Source organism: Xenopus laevis, chromosome 5L, assembly GCF_017654675.1.
Source record: "Xenopus laevis strain J_2021 chromosome 5L, Xenopus_laevis_v10.1, whole genome shotgun sequence".
NCBI lineage: Eukaryota > Metazoa > Chordata > Amphibia > Anura > Pipidae > Xenopus > Xenopus laevis.
This window is the reverse complement of record NC_054379.1, coordinates 49,516,366-49,540,930: the sequence shown is the minus strand read 5'-3', so window position 1 is coordinate 49,540,930 and position 24,565 is coordinate 49,516,366. Positions and strand designations below refer to the sequence as shown.

The 24,565-nt window shown below is 36.6% G+C and overlaps 1 protein-coding gene across 3 annotated transcripts in view; it reads right to left on the bottom strand.

Annotated features, from left to right (window-relative positions):
• Window positions 1–24,565, bottom strand: part of syne1.L (spectrin repeat containing, nuclear envelope 1 L homeolog) — a 285,490-nt gene that overhangs the window by 63,063 nt on the left and 197,862 nt on the right. For 2 of the 3 annotated variants that reach the window (XM_018263031.2, XM_041562726.1), the window contains 16 exons: window positions 22,817–22,957; window positions 19,395–19,562; window positions 18,956–19,117; window positions 18,356–18,550; window positions 15,217–15,390; window positions 14,277–14,468; window positions 13,319–13,366; window positions 11,075–11,206; window positions 9,965–10,071; window positions 9,633–9,789; window positions 9,214–9,345; window positions 7,949–8,104; window positions 7,181–7,390; window positions 6,737–6,838; window positions 1,053–1,172; window positions 714–914 (listed from right to left, as the gene is read on the bottom strand). In XM_018263031.2, the coding sequence (XP_018118520.1) occupies window positions 714–914; window positions 1,053–1,172; window positions 6,737–6,838; window positions 7,181–7,390; window positions 7,949–8,104; window positions 9,214–9,345; window positions 9,633–9,789; window positions 9,965–10,071; window positions 11,075–11,206; window positions 13,319–13,366; window positions 14,277–14,468; window positions 15,217–15,390; window positions 18,356–18,550; window positions 18,956–19,117; window positions 19,395–19,562; window positions 22,817–22,957 (2,397 nt within the window). The remainder of the gene's footprint in view (window positions 1–713; window positions 915–1,052; window positions 1,173–6,736; window positions 6,839–7,180; window positions 7,391–7,948; window positions 8,105–9,213; window positions 9,346–9,632; window positions 9,790–9,964; window positions 10,072–11,074; window positions 11,207–13,318; window positions 13,367–14,276; window positions 14,469–15,216; window positions 15,391–18,355; window positions 18,551–18,955; window positions 19,118–19,394; window positions 19,563–22,816; window positions 22,958–24,565) is intronic. The other variant, XM_041562725.1, reaches the window with a different exon arrangement.

The window sequence follows — 24,565 nt, the reverse complement described above, 5'->3', positions numbered from 1 at the left end:
AGTTAATTTAAAGGTGAACAACCGCTTTGAAGAAACTCAGCAGGGCCAAAGATAAGAAACGTGTCAACTAATGTATCACTTTAGAACAGTCATCTATCTGCCTCTCCCAAAGCTGCTTCAGAAAGAAATGAAACTTTACACTTTAATATCAGAAAACTTGTCCCAAATAGAAAATAGAAAGTAACTGAAAAACTAATTTATTTCTGGTGCAAAATCTGAAAACAACTGAACAAAAGTTTTGGAAGGTGAATAACCCCTTTAAATACTGTACATTTAATACATATCAATATGTGACTTTTTTAAATTGATCTTTCTACTGTATATAAGGCTTTAAGGACAGCAATGATCATACTACTTTATCCCATCTCTAGGAAGGCAAACAATTCAGGCCTAAAAAGTAGATGAAATCCCCAAAAAGCACTACAAATATGAGAAAGATACTTCTAAAAGTCAACTTTTCGAAAATAGAAAATACATAAAAACATTTAAATAAGTTTTGTGCGAAATCCTGGATACCTGGCTGGGTATCACCATTACAGCATCAAGCTTGAAACATGAACCTTTTGAACTTTCCTGCTTTTAATAGAGTGGCTAAGAGCCTGCTTTACAAAATTAAGTGTGTGCTGGTGTGACACTTGCACCTGATGATGAAACTATACCTATAACTTATTAGCTCATCACATCAACAGAAATTAACACACAATACTGTTTACCTTGTGCTTGTCTAACAAAGTTTCAACTTCATCTCTGGAGGAAACAATGAATTTCTGTCCCCCTGACATCTTCTCAGTTCCTGTTTCAATTAAATCAGCCAGGTCTTGGAGAGCACGTTCATACTGACTTCTCAGTGCAAGATTCTGATTCAGACCACTTCTCCTTGAGCCAATTATCATCATCAACTCGTCGTATGTATCCTATAGTGAAGGTAAATAGCATCAGTCTAGAGAGCATCACAAATCATGTGATAGGCCAATATGGCATAAGCAAAAAAAGATAAGATACATTTTTCGTTAAATTTGTTATTTGTAAAAACATAAAAACATGTACAGCACCTGCAACTTTGAAAGATCTTGCATTGATGACTGATCTGCTTGTAATTTGTCCCCTCGTTTCTTCAGTTCATTTATTTCTGTGTCCAGTTCTTTAAGGCTGTCTTCTGCTTGCAAAATAGCCTAAAATACATGAGATTTTAAAAAAATATATATTTTTACAGCTGTACTCCTATTTAAGGAAGTTTAGCAATAATAAAAAAATATCAATCTTCATATGACCAGTGCAGGCAACCGATAAGACTTTACTAAAACCTCTGTTGCATAAGCCGAAACAAAACTCACCACAGATCCCAAGATGAATGTAAAAGGCTACATCTTTATTTACACAATAAAAACATTGAACAATAACATTTAAATAATGCAATACAGAATAGTAAAACACTACCCTGGGATTGCACACAGATTCCACAGGAGTGAATGGGTCACTCACCATTCCAGCCACCAGGCACTGCAGCGCCAAGTTAAAGCAGGATAGTCCTCAATCCAGACTCCTTACCTTCTGGGACTAATACCAAGGAGGTACAAAATTGAATTGAAATTCCAATCCCTTGCCACTCAAACATTCTCCCCATTTTAGCTGTTGCAAGAAGGCAAACCTCAACCCCCTTTTAACACACCAAACACAGTGAATAGAAAAGTACGTAGCAACACCTGTAACCCTCTCTAAATAAACCCAAACTAACACCCTCCCTCCTTACCTACATATACATAGCTAGTTATCCCTGTCCTCCCTGCCTTCCTAGCTTGCACAATGTTAACCCTTTGGCATTCGGGGAGCATCATCCATGACACAAACAAAAAATGAGCACTTGAAACTTAGATTCAAGTAACATCATCAGCTTTGTGCCGGTATTATTTTGCTTCGCTACACTGCCATTATTCAAAACCAATGACTCATTTTCTTAGCCATCAATGGGCCAGAAATAACTCCATTGGGAAAATTATTATCTATACCGATTATATGCATTATTCACTATATAATTCTCATTACCATGGCCAATGAGCATACAGAAAAGGCAGTACAAACAGAATATGTACAATATGCATTGCAATAATATGCACATCGTAAACTTACTCAGAATGCGATTTAGTTATGTGTTTCTATACGGATAAAGGACTACAAATCTGACGCATGTATTATCAGGTTTTGAAACCCTAACCGATAGCTGCTAAACTGAAAGTCTGGTACTAGATGACTAGTCTTTTTATACCACTTTTCCCCCACAGCTTCTTCATTATGACAGTTTGTCCCTTTGACTACAATGAAGTGCATGGTACAACCACTTTCATTACTTGCATCAAAAATGTGCCTCTTGCACTTCCATATAGTTGCACTCAGTCCTCCCTGCCTTCCTTACTCAGTGGTGCAATGCTGCACCTATTGAAGCATTGGCAAACACTGCAAATGATGCCAGATGTACTTGTGTCCAATTTGCAGCAAAATGTGTATGTTTTGTTGCATTACTTTTTGGCAAATTAGACACAATTGCTCAAGTACATTGCTCCCTTGTGACCATGCTGATGCTGAAATTCTGGTTAAAAACCGCTGCATCGTGGGGGGGAAAAATACAGAGATTGTGCCAGATATACAGTGTCGTTCTAAAGTTCATATTGATGTTCTGACTAAACTCTTTCATTGGTTATGAATATTTACAATATTATAATATGTATTATCATATTACCGAAGATGGTAGTGTGCTTAAAAGTATTTAATATTACAATAAAATCTTTCAGATGCCATAATCCCATTAGATTTATTTTTCATATATGCCACAGATTACACAACAGTTACTCTGGAAGGATGCTTTTCTTGAACTATAGTATAATGTCCCCTTTACTAACTGCTCTCCCATATGTCAACCACAATGAGCTGCAAACTTTTAAAATGAAATGTCATGATGTGCTGTTATATACTTTACCCGCTATTATGAACAATTATTTTTGTGTAAAGAGTATATGATCTATTATGAATCCCTCCATCTTCAAGGTATAGATTGCAGGTCACATGCCTATCTTATCTCATTGACAATAGCTAGGACTAAAAACTGGGGCAGAATTGCACCTATTTGCATTTATCTATACTGCTGTGACCATTTTGGATTTTCTGCCCACTTAATGCATGAGGAACATAGCACAGAGCACTCTGGGACAAAGCTTAGATGTATTTCCCAGTCAGCAAGGGCAGGGCTCCCTTTATATTATGTGCCAATTGATTTACACACAACTGTAGGGCGCGTGTACATATATGTCCCACCCCATTCCACCTGCTGTGAGATGCACCCATTTGTGTACAATTAACTAACCAGAACAAATCTGTGTCTGTGGCATCGGTTGCAAAACTTTTCACCTAATGCAGTGGGCATGGATTTTTTAGAAGGAATTTACAGTGTAAAAGATATGTCACTTTGAATTTGCTCCTTACTCTTTTTTTCATCTATCATAATATTGCCTTTGAAAGCTACTGATAACTTTGCCATAAAGTATTTGCACAATGCTTTTGCGTCACATGTCTGATGCCCCATGTTCCTGTATGAGGGGCTGCCATATTTGTGCAGCAGGAGTCCTTTAGTATTAGAAACTTAAACTGACAGGCTGAGATGGGACAGTCAAGTTGGCAAAACAGACAACTTACAATAATTTACATCAACAAATCTCTCAGCAAAAAATAATCAACATGACCTATAGGTAACATTTAATGTACATTCATATTTTAAAAAGTAGTTTTTAAATGTCAGTATCACTTTAATATGTAGCAATATAACTGCTCGTCCTTCCTGCCTTCCGTTGTGATTTGAGCACTGCTGCACCTACTGGAACTACTGCCACCTCCTGACCAAGCGGTAGCTCTCAGTTTCCCTTTGTGCCCAGCGTCAATAGGTGCAACACACCTGCGCCTAAAGAATCATATGCAGATGTACTTCCACAAAACTGTGTCCAAATGTAGACATAATGAATGTGCAGTTACATTCACTTTGTAAATCAGATGCAATTACACAAGGCGCTGCAAAACGGCATTGTGGGGAAAAAAAACATGGCGATTGTGCTCAATATTTCACTTTGTTCACTGAACTTGCAGATGTAAATGAGCCCTTATCTTTCTTTTAAAAACAGATGCTACCAATAGGTTTTCTTTTCTTTTTAAGATTAGCCGTGACAGGAAGCTGACTTAAGAGATACTTTTTTTGTTTTGGATTTGTAGAATTTTGATTTAATCAGCAAACAAAATGTTGATAAAAACCTGATGGACTTGATCTGTCTTCTGTGGCATCTCTAAATGGGTCCCTTCATTTATTAGGTGTTGTGCATTAATGAAAAGAATTATCCAGTATGGCCAAATATTTTTTCTTCGTATCTTAAGCGTGGTGACACATGCTAAGATTCGGGGAGATTTAGTTGCCCAGCGACGAATCACCTCTTCTTTAGCGAATAATCTCCCTGAAAAGCCTTCCCGCCAGCTACAATTGAAATGGATGGCACTCGGAACGCTTTGTTTTCAGAAGTAGCCCAAAGTTGCCTCATGAGGAAACTTCGGGCTACTTTAGAAAACAAAGCAGCAAAAGCCAGGCGACTAAATCTCCCCCCGAATCTTAGCATGTGTCATTAGCCTAAAAATGAAATTAGCTTTGTGTACATTTTCCAAGAAATGGTTATTTGCACTGTTTATTTCTTTCTCAGTCCTCTCATATAACATATATGATCCTCATATTGGCAAGTGTTAAAAATTCTACTGCATGGTACACCTCCCCTACTTGCTGAAGAACTCACTACATAGGTACAACATCACGGGGGGGGGGGGGGTCCATACTTGTGGGGTGGGCAGTGTTGGAAACAGGGATTACTGAAAAGATTGTGTAGATAATCAAATCCGCTCTAATATCAAAACTTCTGCCAATAAAAATTCTCATTGTAGAGGTACCAAAAAGACAAAGTCATTTTTATTATATTTATTGGAAAGGTGGCTGGATTAGTCCGCAGTCAGCATGTTCTCTTAAATTTTTAACTTTTAGGACAAATACAAAATAAATAAGAGACAGAAAAATAATATATTTACTGTCTAATAACTATGTACTGGCTATTTGGTAAATTGAACCTGTAAAAACTATTGTGTTATTAGCTAAAATCCCTGTGCTACCACTGAGCTCTGACACCCCATACAATAGAATGGTGTTTAACTGCTCAAAGCATTCAAACACAATCTCATGGATAGACACATTGATTTGCTTTGATACATCTGTCAATTAACAATTTCTTGGCAGTTACAGTGTAAAAAATCTAAATTCCTCAGAGATTTCTCAGTAATTTAAGCAAACCGGCCCCTATAATTAATTTTTGCAACATTAACATACTATTGGGGGAATGTAATAAAAATCGCTAACGGAAAAACTATTCGCAATGCGAAAAGTTATGCCTTTGCGCGAACAAATTTTGCTTTGTGCGAATTTAATATAGCTTTTGCGAGCCCGGAAACAGTTTAGCGACCACTTCCGACAGTGAAAGACCGTTTGCGAATTTTATAGTTTGCGCCAATGCGCAGTCAATGTAATAAAACTTCTTACTGAAAAAGTCGTTATGTTTGCTCCAAAAGATTACGACACCTTCAAGCACTTCTTATGAATGCGCAATTAAAATTCGCAATGCGCAATTAAAATTCGCAATGCAATAACAGTTTAAGGAACAATATTACATTGCGAGATGTGGATTTTTAGTCTTATTGGTGCGAATTGTTTTGCTCTTTGCTACTTTTATTACATTCCCCTGTATATGTATTAGAAAATCAAGTTTAAAAATGGTCCACAATGAGCTAAAATGTCAGATTTAATACAAATCTCAAATGGGTTAATCGCAATCCAGTTTTGTCATTGTGACAAAATGCAATTACAGAATAAGAAATGTGTTGAAACCCCCCATTAACAACTAGCATGACTACTAAACATATACTGTTGACTTCTATGGCATCTCGAGAGGTAATAGGTGGCAGTTTTTGCAATTTTATTTATGGATGCGATTTGAGAAATCTCGAAAAGTTGCTGCAAAAAAAAGCAGTCTCCTATGATCATGGTTTTTCAGTAGTGGCTTTTAGAGAAAGTCTATCATGTCTCAAACAATGCACACATTTTGCAAACAGTGGCAATAACTAGCATTCAGAGCATGAATCAATTATTGCTTTAATTGTCTTTGTGCATCATGTAATTTGCTGGACTATCTGTTGCAGGAGAAAAGTTCATATCATTCTCTTGCACAGGACTAGCGATATCGTGGAATCTGACCCATCTGGTAAAGGGTTCCTCTAGATTCAAGAAAAGGGCAGAATCCCTGGAAATATGAAATATAGAAGAAGGTGAAGAGATAAGGTCAAAGAGAGAAGGTAAAGCAAAGTAGCACAACTCTAAAGTAGATCCAATACTATATGTTACTGCATGTAGAAAATTATAAAACTGTACAACTAAATAATTTGAAAACACAAAGTATTGAATAAAGCACTAAATGCAGACACTTCAGTATTCAGCATGGAGAGTGTTATTAGCAATGTGTCTGAAACCCCTGAATATCTAACTAACAGAGTATTTCCAAGCACACTGGCCAAACTCAAATGCCAAGTAAGTATTGTGTTAAAGTTCAGGATCATGAGAATTTTCATGATCAGGCACCTTGAATATTTTTCTATTCATTATATGGGAAATTACCTGTATTTGTTCTTTTGCAGGTCTCTCAGCTGCTTCTGCCAATTTCTGCAGTATTATGTACTTGTTATCAGCCAGTGATGTAAAGAGAATCTTTAAATCATTCTAAAAGTTAGACAAGAAATATGCACCAATGAAAACAAATTGTTGTGATAGATTCCCATATTTGTCACATACAAAGTTATACAATGACAACCTGTGGTGAAATGTACCCTGATCATTCCAAAACGGTATTATTTTCTTTTTTTTTTAAATAACAAAACAAAAAATAGTGCAATAGTGCTTAAATACAACAAACAATGACAGTGCAATGCATTAAACAATGCATACTAAATATATATTAATGTTGTCATTATAATATGGGTGAGGATGGGCTTTCGGATTTTTGTTTTACTTGTTTACTCCTATGTGGTACCTATGAGATACTTTTATTAACTTGCAGCATACCTGAAAGGCCAAAAGATCTTGCAGTCTCTGCTTCATCTGGCAACAACGATGATTCACTACCGACTCCAATATATTCAGTCTGCCCAGCAGACAGTACAAAGTATCTTCAATGATCTCTTGGTTATCCCCACTGCGGGAGAATGTGCGGAAGAACAGATTCTTGTTCTTATCCATTTCTTCAGACATCTCTTTTATATATTTTGCTAGTGTCTGGATTCCCAAGAATGCAGAGAAAGAAGAAATACCACACTATATTACAATAATACATCAAAATAATATGCAACACAATGATTTGTCTAAACAAACATTATGAGGAAAAGTCTGTATATATATATATATATATATATATATATATATATATATATATATATATACACACACACACATATATATATATATATATATATATATATATATATATATACTGTATGGGGATTCGGCCAGGATTCTGCCTTTTACAGCATAATTGGGATTCGGCCGAATTCTTCTGCCCGGCCGAACCCGAAATTACATATGCAAATGATTCGGGGGTTCGGCCGAATCCAAACACACATATAACAATTTGTAAATACTCTGTCATTGCTTTATAAAGCTTTATAATCCACAATTAGATGTTTGCTTTCAGACAGGTGGCCTGATGATTCATTTTAATGGGTGTAAAATGTTATTACATTACCTTCTATATCTAGTAACACATCTTTATTTGTCATAACTGTCTAATGGATATTACTTTAAGAACAGATAAGTATTTATTCTATCAACGTTTACCTCTTGATGGTATAGGCATGCCTCTGTTTCCTCTGGTTGAAGAGCTGTTGCCACAAAAATCTGATCTTCCACATCATCAAGCCATGAAGATGTGGCAGAGACTGCATCATACAATTTTCTTTCATATGGGAGGCTCTTCGTTTCTACACCACCGCCCTGAGAAATCATATTTGCAGACATTATTTTTCTGTCTTGTCACAAAAGCAATAATCTATATACAGGTATGGGACCTGTTATCCAGAAAGCTTTGGACCTGGGGCTTTCCAGATAACAGATCTTTCTGTAATCTGGATCTTCATACCTTAAGTCTACTGTAAACATTAAATAAACCCACTGGGCTAGTTTTACTTTCAATAAGTATTAATTATACATTAGTTAGTCGATGAAAGACTGTGTTTCCGTAATTTGGAGCTTTCTGGGTAATGGGTTTCTGGGTAACAGATCCCATACCTGAACTGTACAAGAAACATGAGCCATGGAAAATGGATATACAACACTTTTGGGTTGGGGACAAATATTATTATTTTCCTTTATTTATACAGCTCAGGTGGCTTCACATATGGTGACAAGGTCATCTAATTGAGGCATTTAATGGATCAGCGGTTCTTTCAAGTGCTGATTGCCTAAAGAAAGTGTTTTTGACTGTGGCGTTTGGGTGAGTCAGTGTCCTCTGCTCAGTCCACTCACCTTTTTACATTTGGTTCCATTTTCCCTGGATATCTTTTGTAATTCCAATCCCTCTACCCCCCCCCCCGACGGATTCCTTTCCTTTTTACTTTCTCTTCTGTTTGAAAACACATTTCAGTTCTTATTTACTCTTGCTCCAACCATCCCAGCTATACCTATGCCATGTAATCCAGCATTAAATTCCCTGGCCCCTTTCTTTTTCCTCCTTTCCTACTTGGTCTGCTGATCTAATTAAAAAAAATAAAGTAATGTAAAAGGTTTCATCCATGGAAACCGCCTTGGAAGTGTTACACTGGTTTTATTTATCACACATGTACTATTGGCATCTGTGTACTTATTTGCAAGTTTCAGGTCTATAGGGGATCCACCCAAGATCTTAGCAAAATTGAGAAGGCAACAATAAGTCAATGCAGCCAGTGCATGGCCATCTTAATCTTAAAGCAATATCATCCTTGAAGTAGATTTAAAACAGGGCAACTGCATCCCTTTTACTGCATGAAAAAGCTATTCAAAGAAATGAATGATTGTACGAGAACTGGGAAGCAATTTTTACAGCTATGCAAACAGTTTGGCATTACCTGAGATGATACATCTTCAAGAGATTGGTTCAGGCTATCTAGAAGCTTTGTAACTGATGGTTTATCTTGGGCCTTTCTATCTCCTTTGTAAAATGGCACCCCATGGACTAGTCTGTTTGTTTTGCTGAATATCTGGTAAGAAAAAAGATCATCATTTAAATCAGATAAATATAGCATATATTAGCCTATTAGTAATTATTAGAGTAAATAATTAAGCTCATGTCTATATGCTAATTAAGCTTTTGGTTCCTCTCTTTAATAACTCCACATACTTGTACTTAGTTTGGAAACATTATAGATGCTTGTGGTGAATTAATGCGGCACTTGGCTAGATTAATTTAAACTTGATAACTTGGTAACTACCAGCCAAGCCAATAGCTATGACATGTATATAATATCTGGAATAATAGAAGAATTACTGGCTGCTCTTGCTCCTGTTCCAAGGCATTCTGCACCAGTTTTTCTTTTGCGCTAAGCTCCTGGTGTAAACTTTCCCATTTCATTCTCATCTGATCTTCTGATGGAGATCTAAATCCTTCCAGGCCCAACTCACAAGACAAGGAATCTGTATTCTCCCTGGATGAAATAAAAAGTGTATTAATTTCCCTATTTTTCATAGTATGATAGAACAAACAACATGCAGAAAAAGGACACTGACAGAGAAAGCCACATTCATAATTTGAAAAGCACAAAAAGCAAGAAGTCACACTACCACTAATATTTAGTATTTTAAATGTCCGGATTGTTTAACCTGAGTTCTGACCGTTCAGTAACTGTCTGCTGGTTTATGATCTCTCCACCACGACTCGCAACTGACTGCAGTAGCTTCTTTTGCTCAGCCAGCTCTTGTTCCAGTTCCTAAGGGTAAAATATAATCATGAATATATATGAATATACGTAGACCCCCCTCCCTCCTCCCCTCAGGCTAACTGCCCCCTCCCCCTGGGGAAATGCCCCATCCTTTATACTTAGCGGACTTCACGGCATCCATCTTCCTCTGTAAGCTGACTGGAAGATCTGCAATCTCCGTCAATTTTGGCGCATGCGCAGTTGTCGCAAACCAGCAAATTGCTCCAACTGCGCATGTGCCAACATACCGATCTCCCAGTCAGCTTACCAAGGACCTGGAAGATGGATGCCGTGACGTCCACTGCCAGAATCTGCGACGAGGGGTAAGTATAAAGTATGGGCCCTTTCCCTGGGGGGGGAGTTAGCCTGGGGGGAGGATGGAGTTGGGTTTACGTGGGGTGGTGGGTACAGGGTTTTTTCTACAGGGTTTTCTTCTCCTTTAAATTTTTTTTGGAAAAGCAAAATGTATTACGATTGCTGACATGCTTATTTTATGTTACTGACAGCTTAAAGTTATACTGACACTAAAAATGTTCTTGTCAAAGTATAAATCTATATTAAAAATTACCGTTTTTTGCCGATTGCTTTTGTAAGTAATTGTTACTTGAAGTTCCTAAACCTGACTGTTTTGCCAACCTGACTGTGTCCCTTCCCAACCTGTCAGTTAGAGTTTCTCATGCTAATGAGACTCCTGCTGCATAAATATGTATGGCAGCCCCCTCATAGAGGAACATGGGGGTAAGAAATGTAATGTAAAAGCATCAGGCAAATACTTTTATGGCAACATTACAAATAGTATCCAAAGACAATGTTATGATAGATATAAAAAAGGTTATTTTCTGACGTCAGTATTTCTTTAAGCCAATTTATATTTCAGATAATTCAAAGAAGGCAGAATTATCAGTCATGCAAGCAAGTGTTCTACCTAATCTTTATGTGGGCAAAAAAACACAATCAATTCTGTGTATATCGTGGCAAAATAATTATAATGAAATATGTATTTGTCACTTACTTTTTGCCTCTGTAGGCTGTTCTGTTTCTGCAATGAACGTGTTGTCCTAGACTGAACAATCCATTCTTGGACACTGGGACTTTGTGAAGAAGACAGCTCTGATTCTGACTCCTCTTTCTCGTGTACATTTTCCTAAATAGGGTTAAATCAAATGAAGGTAAGAAAGAAACTCTAAATGTGGTCAATAGTCTCCAGTAAATAGCCCACCACCTTGTACAGTATCTATCACTGGTAAAATTTGTCAAGCTTTCATTAATAATCTGTAAATTTTAGCATTGGGCCTCCTGTTGCATGAAAATATAATTGCCATGTTACTGGCATAATTTAACGTGTCAGGAAAGAATGGTTAGATCAATGGTGTTAGTGTTTCCATTATTTATAAATATATTTTGCTCCCTCTGTAAAACCGCTGGTCCCATAATTTTATTGCAAACAGGTTTAGGTCTTTGCATTGGCTGCACAAATTTTAAAAGTGATAGTATGAACCTACAGAAGATATCACACTGCCAAATGATTGGCTATTTGAAAATCAAGCATTCTAAAGGAAGAATAAATCAATACCTGTGCAAGGGTCTACATAATTATGGAATGATTGCCCAGTTGTTTCTAATTACTGTAAAACACTCCCACCCACTTATATTCAGATATAACAGAGGCTATTTTGCAAAGCATATATCTCCTACATTGTGTAAGAAACACTCTCTTATTTGAAACTGGACAAAAAGCCATGACTTGGAGTTAAAGTAAGCAAGATGTATTCATTTTAATTAAAATATGTTAAAATGTATGTTATTATACTATAGTAACTCCATTAACGTGATTTTGGATCAGTGAGCTATACTCAAAATCTTATCCTATGCATTATTTTCTTGTTACTGTTGTTATGGCTACCAGAATAATATTTCAATATATGCTAATATAAATATTAATTTCCAAATATATTTCACTCCTTATCTGCTTGGGACATGGGACATTTTCTGAATGACTGTGCATTGTGTCTGTGTGTTGTAGTATAATCTGATAATCTCTTGACATTCTTAATTTAACCACTTTGTTGTCTCTGCTTTAGGATTCTGACGTGGAGGTACAAGAAGATCAACAGCAAGTGCGTTACCGTAGTCTAATTATTGTACCTAGCAGCCACCATCTGACAGAATTAAAATGCCTTGTTTAGAACTTACTTTACTGCTACACTATTTCTATGATCAACAGTGCCTAAACCCATATCATCCTTTGATTTTCTGTTTCTAAAAACTGTAATAAATGAATATATGTAGATGATATTTTATTGTAGACACCCTATATTTTAGCCTCTTAGTTCATCCTGTTGTGTTTTATTGTTTAAATTTAATATGCTAGCTACCTCTATCTTGACAACAGTAAAATAAACCATCTAACTAATGGTACAAAAAACAAATGCACCTTTTCAAATTAAATATTAAATCCTATTTCTATTTTTTATTAAGCATTCATAGCTTTTTTAAGCTCATTTAAAAATCTCAGCTGTCAATCAAATATTTTCTGCCCCTCCTCTATGCCTAAGGCATAGAGGCGGGGCAGACAATTACATTCAATTTCCATTCAGCACTTCCTAGATGTCACTGCTCTCCCCACATCCCCCCGTTCTCTTCACCATTTAATTGTGCAGCCAGGGCATGGGGATGGATATCGGGTCCCCCATTCTGGGGCACAAACAAGATTCTGAGATGATGCAAGGCTTGTCTTAATAACAGTATCCCCAAAATGGCTGCTGCCTGCTTGCTATAATTATGAAATCCCAGACTGAAGGAAACAAGATTCAAATAATTTATATAGTGTAATTAAAGTTCATGTGGTGGATTAATGTGATAAAATGGGATTTTGAATCATTTTATGACAGGTCCCCTTTAATGATGCATTAATACTGTACCTACTATGAGTAAATAAAATAGTAAATTAAAGTACTTGAGAACTAGCCCCCAAGAGAAATGCTGCCTGCAGTGATTTAATAAAAGTAATCATTGGTGATAGAAAATTTAGCAAGAGGTTTTACTATTTGAGTAAAATATAAATTCAGGGATTTCAGTTGATTATTTGTTGCAGAATTATAAGCACTTTTGATTTAAAAGGAGAGATCTAATGGTTTGCACTGTCTATGCAGTCGAAAGCAGAAGGTCTTAGCAGCACAGCAGACGTGTAAGAGGTAAGGGAAAAAAATATCACACTACAGCAAGCAGGTCCCAAACCAAAAAACAGACATATTACATGTTCTGCTTGCTTGTGGGCTTTCACTTCTCCCCATGCTAGTTTAGCCTATGGAACAAACAACATATAGAACCTGTTAACATGTATTTAAACTGTCATTAGATGAAACACTGAGGATATATACTGTGTGTATATATATATATATATATATATATATTTTTTTTTTTAATTTATTTTTTTTTCCAAAAAGAACCAGCAACACCGGGATATTTTTCAAAATCAAAAAAAAGTATATTTAGTGAAGCATGTCTTAGCCAATGTAATGTTTCGGTCCCCACTGGGACCTTTCTCAAGGCCTTGAATAGAATTCTTAATGAATCAGATGAAAATTGAGCGTAGGACTGGCCAGATATGGGATGACTTTGACGTAGTTGGCCAGCTTAAATATATTGCAATATATGGACAAACAATCCCTGTTTTGTTTAAAGGGTAAGGCATTTTTCAGTAGCAGTATGCACAAAATGTCTCTGTTTTAAATATATTGACAATGGGTTGAGTGCAGAGGACCTCTTGTATTTGTCTATATATATTTATATATATATATATATATATATATATATATATATATATAAATATATATATATACACAAGATTTCACTTTTAATGTTATTTTTGTTTACATGAGCTGCCCATAAATTGTTGCAGGTCTGGATTACTACATTTATTACAAATCTATTGCTTGAACAACATACATACAGTAATTAATTACCTACCAGACCTTGTTGGCTCAGACATGTTTTTATGACAGATGATAAGTTATGGAAATTTTTATTATAATATAATTACATTATAGGGACACAATTACATAGTAAATATATTGACCAGATTCACAGACATTAATTTTACAGTTCCAGAGTTTCCAAAATTAACTAGAGCCTTTCTAAACTATTTTTCTGCACTGCTAGTGAAAATGGCAGTACATCAGCACCCCTATCCTACTTATCCCTCGGTACATTACCTGAATGCTGATCTGCTTGTCTTGTAGTACCCTTTGCAGTTCCAAGAGACTTGCTTTCAACGTCCTAAGTTTTATAGCTAGCTGCTCTGATTCTTCTTTGGTGTGTGCCTTTCCTTCCATAAGTAAGTTCTCGCTATGCACCGAGAGCTCAGAGAGAGCCACCACCTTGTGCTCTATTTCCAGCAGCATATTCTGAAGCAGCGAAAACAGAGAAGCAAATTCAAACATGTTATGAAACGAAGCAAAACAATGAGGCTGGCACTGTAAAGCCAAAGCCTGCTTTGCGTATGATGAAGAGATTACATAAAATCAGTGTCATTTTTCGTTGGTAATCCATCCAGTATATGTTTTGCAAAAAATAATAAGCTTGCAGTGGAACAGGAAACCATTCTACAGTAGCATCACAGATTGCAGCCTAGAAATACTACGTGCACGAGCCTAGAATGTCCCAAACAGGCAATAAACCCATGACTGCATATTCTGCCCACAAGTAGACTATGACGAACTGTGGGTATTCAGAAGCTTCTGAATGGCTCTACGTGCATCTGCATAATCCTCTTTACAGATTGACCTGCATAATCTGATTTGTGCTTGCTACCCCTTATGGTCTGATTTGTAACTTTATACACATTTCTGTAGATAAGGTACTTATTTTTGTGCCGCAAACAATCTATAATACAGTACCATTTGTAACATATAGTAATTAGAATGTAAACTCTAAGGCAACACACAATTATTGATGATTCTTCAAATGTGGTCTGCGGTTCAGAACCTGCCAACTAAGTATAATGGGGCCCTGGGAGATCTGACAGCAGTCCTGCATGGCATTATGTGCTGCTATTTCTACACAGAAGAAAAATAACTCATGAATGATGCCAATCTTTATTATTGTAGTAAATAGGAGACTGAAAAAAGCAAATATACACCCTTTTGTGCTTACCTGGCAATCAATCAGCTGTGCATCCATGGCCATTGGTTCTTCAAATGCAAGTAAAATATCATCCAGTGTTGCTCTAGTACTCAATAACCAACGGTCAAGTTCATCTGCTTCACCACGATACCTCTGTAGAGCTTGTTCATGGCGTTGCTCCTCTAGTTGTTCATTTAATTTTTCCTTTTAAAAGAAACAATGTGCTTAGAGGATTGTTCAGTAATGTAATTATATAAGCACAACATTGTCACATAACTGCACTCAGGTTTCTACAAGTACTGGACCCCCTATGATATGGTATTCAAAATGCTCCAAAAATTTGGATGCTCAGGGCCAACAACTTACTACCAAATCTAAAAAAATCTGTTTAAAATCCAGGATTTTGCCGAGTTTCACAGCTGATAATACACTGTGACATACTTATGTGCCCCCAGATCTGAAGGGAGAATTGATCAGCAGATAAAACTCTCACCTCTTTAATCCAATCTATAGCTAAATGCTGAAAAAAAATATAGTATAATATAGTGATACTCCCTGTTTTAGGTAAGCCACTTACTGATGCTTCTGCATAAGAGGTCATGTTACCTGCATTTGTTTTTCTAGAATGATTAATGCATATTATATTACATATACAGGTATGGGATCCATTATCAAGAACCCGGTTATCCACAAAGCTCCAAATTACATAAAGGCTTCAAAAGAACTTCAGGTCCCAAGCATTCTGCATAACAGGTCCCATAGAAGTACAAAATTACACTCTTCATTAACCATAAATGTTAGTATGCCATATGAGGCATAGGATTGGTGTAATGGCTTTAAGAGAGCAGCAAGATATAATGTAAAATACAGGTATGGAACCTGTTATCCAGAATGCTTGGGACCTGGAGTTAATGGATAATGGATCTTTCTGTAATGTTGATCATCATATCTTAAATTTGCTAGAAAATCAGTTAAACATTAAATAAACCCAATAGGCTGGTTTTGCTTTCAATAAGGATTAATTATATCTTAGTTTAGATCAAGTACATGTATGGGACTTGTCATACAGAATGCTTGGGACCTGGGATTTTCCAGACACTGGATCTTTCCATAATTTGGATCTTCATACCTTAAGTCTACTAGCAAATCATTTAAACACATAACTAAACCGAATAGGCTTATTTTGCTTCCAATAAGGATTAATTATATCTTAGTTTGAATCAATTAAAAGGAAATCATTTTTAAAACAATTGGATTATTTTGATAAAATGGTGTCTATGGGAGACAGCCTTTTGGTTATTTGGATCTTTCTGTGTAATCGGTTTCCAGATAACAGATTCCATACCTGTACTTGCACTATACTTCCAACACTTTACTTTAAGATTACTATTTTGAGTTATCTTAAATCTCGGTAGAAGTAGCAGCCAGTGGCGGAACTGCTGCAGCGGGCAAGAAAATCGGTACGGGGGGGGGAGGGGGTTTGCCCGGCCCCACCTAGTTACATTACTGGTAGCAGCCATCAGTGGGCTAAAACAGGATGAAAAAATATTTGTATGGCCTTCACAAAGGCGAGCTAATGCAATTATTCTATGGGCCTAGGAAAGCTCAAAATAAACCTCTTCCCCCAAATCATCAATGATAAACTTCACATATAGATTCGGACAATAATACACCAAAATCCCTATCTCTACCCAGGGCTAAATGGCTTATTTAACCTGCTCCTTTTGCTTTTAAATATTATAGCTCTCAGATATATCCTTAGTTTAAGTAGTATTAAAGGAAAAGTAACACCAAATCCTGGAAGTATTTTAAAATAATTAAAATATATTGTAAACAAGTTCATATATACATAAATGACAAACTCACATTGCATAGTGTAGTTATTTTTTATTTATATTAAATATCAAGCCCTATAGCGTAGTAAAGAATACCAAATGATTATGGATGTAGTTTTTTGCACATGGTATGATTTTAATGTCTCAGTACTTTGAATATAATTCTGACATCTGATATCTCTTTATATTTATTATATCTTGAAGCTTTTTCATTTGTACAGGTATGGGATCTTTTATCTGAAAACACATTATCCAGCAAGCTCAGAATTATGGAATGGTCATCTCCCATAGGGGCAAATTTACCTGCGAAAATTCACCAGCGCTGGCTTCGCGCACATTGTAACACTTCGCCAGGAGTAAATCCCCCATGGACAACACTAATTCACAAATATCCGAAGTTGCACACAGGGTACCAAACGCTTGCGAAGTTACGCTAGCGAAAATACGCTAGCGTTGGCTAATTTACATACGGCGTGCAGTTAAAGTACAATGGTCGTATATGCTGCAGCAAATACATTACACTACACAAGGCCAGGGAACGTTAATAAAATGAGTTGCTATAATGCCCTACACATGTGCCCACAGTATAGTTTAGGTGCCATATGTTATCAAATGTAGGGGGAAGGACGGTACACCAAAAAAAAATTCGATCTTTTTCAGCCTATCACCCTGTAAAAAGGGGATAGACGCCAGCGTTTTTTGGGACTTAGAAACATTTTCAACAAAATTTCAAGTAAGACCTATCTACTCCATTGCACTTCGCCTGGTCTGAGGTGGCGAAGGCAAGTTTGTCGATAGAGATAACGGTCAGTAAAATCAAAAACTTAGTGAATTTGCGTAGTAACGGTCTTTCGCCAGAGCGAAAATTCACCTGGCGTTAGAGTACGAAGTTGTGTTAGAGTCTATCTCCTTCGCTAGCGAATTTTCACCAGCGTTAGCCACTTCGCCCTTTCGTAAATTTTCCCCAAAGACTCTATTTCATAATTAAAATATTTTTAAAATGATTTCCTTTTCCTCTGTAATAAAAAACAGGACCTTGTACTTGATCCAAACTATGATATAATTAATCCTTATTGGAGGCAAAATAATCCTATTGGGTTTATTTAATGTTTAAATGATTTTAGAGTAGGTTTACGGCATGGAGATCCAAAATATGGAAATACCCCTTTTCTGGAAAACGCCAGATCCTGATCACTCTTGATAACAGGTCCCATACCTGTATTTAAAATTAAAGTGTATTTTTAGGGATGGTTTTTAAGATGTTACAATTGTGTCATTAAAGTGATACAATGCAGAATTGATACTAAAGTAGTTATTTTAAAATATTCTTTCACCTCTAAAAGCTGCCGTTTCCCTGAAGCTTTCATTCTAATGGTAGCCATTCTTTCTGCCAAGACAGTTAGTGTAGACTGTAGCGCCAACTGATCGGCAGCATCAGAATCTAGAGATTCCGAAACCAACTCATCTGCAAAGGATGCTTGTAATTTGCTAATCTCTTCCTGCAACATTACAATCTCATCCATCAAAGCCTGGAAAGAAAGAAAAACAGATTTTTAAAAATGCCTCATCAAAATATACAACAATAATTCAAAACCACTGGAGCTGGTATACTAACATAATAAGGGAGTGATGATATATAAGAAGCAAAGTTTGGTACAGCGCATAATGTCTTTAGCAACCAATCAGCAGGTTCCATTCATTGAGCTAGTGCAGAGCAATCAATCAGATCTTTGCTTTCGTTTTCTAACTTGTTGTATAAAATAATTAATTGCTGATTGGCTGGACAGCTGACCAATGTATGCAATGAAAGTGTGGCTAAATGTTTTGTTCATGTAATAAATCAAGAGTTCGTAGAGCACTCTGCTAATATGAAAATGCATGGCAGAAAGGCACTACTTATAAATAGTGTATATTTTATTTATTCTCTGTCTTACCTGGTGTTCAGCCATTTGGCTTTCTGGGGTTTTACTAGGCTCCAGACTCTCATTTAGTTTCACTTCGATGGCCTCCATTTTTGTGGAAATTGACTGAAGAGAATCCTGGTATCTTTGCTGACGTTCAAGGGCCTCATAAAGAGTACGCTGCTTTTCACTGATCTGTTTAGAAAAAAGTGTAAATAATTATTTTAAATGACAGTGTGAGCATGGCTGAAGATCAACTTTGCAACTAAAGGAAAAGATCATTGTAATTATGTATGCTGTGTGTATACGTTTTCCAATTGGTGGAATATTCATTGGCCTTAGAATAAATACTGCTACCTTGGATTCTAACATTTAACTTAATAACTTGATGCCTAAGACCACTCATCCGTTTGTGTCAAAAGTGGCCATTGAACATATTTTGAATGAAACCAAGGTTGGAATAAAGACTGACCACATTTTTCAGTGTTTCCCATGAGCGTTGTAGGTCATCCAGTTTAGCATTGGCAGCCGACTCCAATCCTGGCTCAAAAATCTCTTGTGGAGTAGACATGTTGGGCTGGATCTTTGCAGCATCTGTCTGCAGCTGTTCAGCAGATAAGGCCTGGTAATAAGCAATGTCCTAAGAGCATGAAGCACAACACAGTACTCAACAGAAAAGCATGCAGACTAGCTACTAGGCTGAGGGAATACGGCCACATAAGGGAATTTACACAGTGGTTAACATAGGATTTACTACAATATAAATAATAACTTTCATTTCATATTTCAGTTGAATTTAAACTTGCTTTTCAGTCAACAGCCCTTCCAACCATCATGCTGGTAATATTTTTGTGGCCAATTTTTTTTTTTGAGTTAAAAAGTAAAAGACATATAGATGTATAGTAATCAGTACAACACACTAAAAGCAACACAAGAAGAGAATTGTTATTCCATCAAAAGCAGCACTGTTTTCTGTACTATGTAGTTTATAGGTCCATAAAGCAAAAACTATTGCCACCAGCGTATGCCATTTGCAATGCTCAGCTGTGGCAATTGATGGCAGGCAGATTGAGGCTTTTTCAGTACTGGTGTTTTTCAAGTGGGCACAGTAGCAGTCAAAATTAGTTGTACATAAATAAACGTCTTTGTAGCAGTAAAAGATGGCTCCCTTTGCAGTACATATAACACATCTACTTTGAAGAATATAATATATTTATTATTAAATAGTGATATGAAGAAGTCATATGTCACAAATAGCTCTAGATTAAAATAATTAATTTGAAGTTTCTGAAAAAACAGCACCTTCATTTAACTTGTTGGTACTACTTTCCCCTATAAAGGAGAGCTAAAGCTTTTATATCTCCTTAAGGCAGCCACATCCCTTTAGTAGTAAACTGTACTACTGAAAATGCCCCCAACAAGCAATGATGTTTTGCTGACTCATGTTATATATTTTGGACTGCTGTCAGCTGCCTGAGTTAAGGGATCGACTGACAATATACAGAATTAAGGCTGATTAATATCTAATTAAATTTCAAATTAAACGGCAGCATAGAAACCTGTACATTCAGTATCAAAAATGATTAATAATAAAGCCTGTAACATCAGCTCTTTTAAGAGAAGTGATCTTACATTCTGCTGTTTTGAAGATTTCCAAAAACCCCTAAACTTTGCGTCTCAAAAGCCGTCTGGATTACACTGAGCATGTGCAGTGTCACTGACACTCTGATATGGAGAACTGCTGTGAGCATCTTTGAGGGTATGGATCATTTCTGTTATAGGGTTGCTAGCTAGTTTAGTAAATGTATCATAAAAAACACATTGTTTTTAGCCATAATTTATTTTTTGCTTTGATACAGTGAAAGTTTGTGAACACTCTGAAATTTTGTTTTTTGTTTGTTTGATCTGATTTTTAAACAAGTAGATGAAAAAAACCTAGTTAAACAAATGAAACAAAAATGATTATATCTGGTCATGTATTTATTGAAAAAAAATCATCTAATAACAAAAAAAGCATCAAATGACATATCTGCATGTGGCAAAGGTAAGTGAGTTTTTAGGATTATTATTTAATTTGAAGGTGAAATCAGAGTCTGGTGTTTTCAGTCAATAGGATGACAATCAAGTGTGAGTGACAGACCCTGTTTTATTTAAAGAATGGGGATCCAGCAAAGCCTGATCACACATACAACACATTTGTGAATGTGTATCATGGCTTGAACAAAGGAGGTGTCTGAGGACCACAGAAAAAGAGTTGTTGATGCCAATAAAGCTGGAAAAGGTGACAAGGCTAACTCTAAAGAGTTTGGACTCCACCAATCAACAGTCAGACAGATTGTGTACAAATGGAGGAATTTCAAAACCATTATTACCCTACCCAGAAGTGGCTGACCATCAAAGGTAAAGACAACTGCAAGGCATCTAATAGTATGAGAAGTTTCAAAAGAACCCAGGGTAACTTCTAAGCAACTGAAGGCCTGTCTCACATTGGTGAATGTTAATGTTCATGAGTCAACCATCAGGCCAATACTGAACAGCAATAGTGTGTATGGCAGGATAGCAAGGAGAAAGCAACTGCTCTCTCCCAAAAATATTGCTCACCGTCTAACGTTTGCTGTCATGTGGAAAAACCAGGAGGATAGTGGAAGTATGTTTTCTGGACAGATGAAGTCAAAATAGAAATGTTTGGTTTAAATGAGGAGTGTTACATCAGGAGAAAGAAAAACACTGCATTCAGAATAAGAACCTTATCCCATCTGTGAAACATGGTGATGGGAGTGTTCTAGTTTGGGCCTGTTTTGCTGCATCTAGGCCTGATGGAACAATGGATTCTGAACTATACCAGAGAATTCTAAAGGAAAATGTCACAGCATCTGTCTGTGAACTGAAACTCAAGGGATAGTGGGTCATGCAGCAAAACAACAATCCTAAACACACAAATCATTCTACCAAAAAATGGTTAAGGAAAAATAAAGTTAAATATTCTGAAATGGCCAAGTCAAAGTCCTTAATCCAATTGAAACGTTGTGGAAGGACCTAAAGAGAGTAGTCCATGTAAGAAAACCCATCTACATCCAAGAGCTGTTGTTGTTCTGTAAAGTGAGGATTGGGCTAAAATTCCTTCAAGTTGACGTGCAGGACTGATCAACAGGTACCACAAATGTTGTAGTAACTTGTAGTTACTCCTGCACAAGGAGGTCACACCAAATACAGAGCGCATGAATCACATACTTTTGCCACAGGCAGATACTGTATGTTATTTGATTATTTTTTTCAATAAAAACATGACCAAATATAATCATTTTTGTTTCATTCGTTTAACTAGATTTTCTAGATTTTCTTCATCTACTTTTAGGACTTGTTTGAAAACCAGATCATGTTTTAGGTGACATTCATATAAAAATATAGAAAAATTTAAAGGGTTCACAAATTTTCATGCACAACTGTATGTATCAGGGCTAACTGATTGCAAAAAGATTCCCTCCAATGCCGTTTTTTGTTTGTTTTTTTTGTCTTTGATTAAACTTTCACTGTTAAGAATCAAAGTCAGTGCATGCATAAAATGAGGCACTAATGTCAGCACATTCTAAAATTACATTCTTCCTTTATTTCCATGAGAAATACTCATGCATCAAATGAAAGAATGTCATAATGTGCAAAGGCATGAAATAAAAAAAAGGGGAGGCTGCATACTGTACAGTACAGTAATTGTACAGATGCTAAATTTGCCCCACTTGTTTAATGATATGGATATATGATAACAGCATACTGTGATAATGGTCTGCTTTTTTAGGGTTGCAGATGATTTAAAAACCAAAGAATTGAAAAGTACAGAGAATGAAGTGCTGCGTGAGATGGCAGAGGTTAGGAGAAATCAGTCTAGCTTAGAGATACCTGATTAACAGAAGCATCTGTATTAGCCACAGGTGAAGGAGAACGACAGGCCGGTGGGGAGGAAATTTCACTGTTGGTTCCCTCCTCCCCTGATTCCTCAGTGACAGGTGATAGAAGAGTGTGACAGCGACCAGCGGTCATCTGTCATTGGAGGACATCGGAAGAATGCCAAATGACAGCAAGGAGATCAATAAGAAGTCAGAAGCTTGGTACAGTACACACTACACCCTTAAAATCACTACATGCAAGTACCCTGGTTATGAGCCCCTTCCTATTTCATTTCCTTCTAGTATTCCAGACTAAACAACACAGTGGTCCAACTGTGGTCTTCACTAATCTTTTGATAAAATGTTCATATAAATGTGTCTTTCTAATATTGCTATTGTGCACTGATCTAGAGGCATTAAATACAAATTAGTGGGGGGTGGGGCAGGTGCAAAGGATCTTTTGACGGACCTCCTACACATGTAATAGATGGACTTTATGAGAACTATACTGAACATTGTCCTCACAAAAGTACTCCTCACAGAACTGACAACAGTGACTCATGAAATTATTTTGGTATAGTGTAGCATTTATAGGCTCCAATGAACATGACACTAGCTACCCAAAATTGGACACTTTGTGAGTGACATAATTAAAGCTGGAGCTGTTAAAGGGGGCATAGCCTATTCATAATCAAATAATCAGGATAATTAATATAACAGGACTCAATAACGCCAGCGAAATCTAGATTACTGTTGGCTGCACTTTTGCCAAATGCTACACATTACATGGATAAGGTTACTGTGACTTGATTTAAATGTGTGCATTACATAACTGTTACCAGAGGATATATGTCTAGGAAAACTCTGGGCATCCCTACAATACAAGTATCAGAGCCCTTCCAGTATAGTTACTTATAGTACTTATCCTACTGTTTCAGGCAGTTTGATTAAAAGAACTGCAAGTGTCTATTCTAATTTAGGGGCACTGGATGGGTATTTAGCGTGAAATTGGCAGCTACTGGCTATGAAATAGCCCTGCACATATTGCTGATGGGTTTTCTTACCCAGCAGTGTAACATGAATATTGTTTATGGGATAGAAGGGACAGTAACAGTGAATTGAAACCAGGAGACAAATGCCATGGAACACATGTAAGAGCGAGCAACATTAATAGTGAGAATGCAAATGGTGAATAATGGTACAAAACGTGGCTGTCTAAATGGTGGCTCATGAATTAGAATTAGCATCTCGTGGCACACACAAAAACGACACAACACAAAGCATTACTATTGAATAAGAGGCAGAGGAGTGCAAACACTAAGGAACAAAATCTCAGACATACACATTGTTATTAACAGTACTAAATGACCTAAACACACTCACTCGCCATTTTGTTCCTTATACAGGGACTGTCACACAGTAGGTATATACAGGCACTCAAATTGGAGGGGATGCAAATTAAGACTTTTTTCACAAGTAGATAATTTGAGTGCTTTCTTAACCTAAAATTTTTCCTGCTGCAAAACACCTCATTTGGCAGGTTTGCATTTCATATAGCCTTATGAAATTAGTGGTTAGGCCAAATAAGTCGATTCTTGAAGCATGTCAGGTATTGGGCAAGTTGTAAATACCAATGTGAAGGTGAATGGTGGGTTACAAAATAGGCTTTACCAATGCCATTTTCTCCTTCCATTACCCTCAGATCACATCACTTCCTTGTTTATGTTGACATCACTGCGAGTAATGGGACGGGTTGCAGATA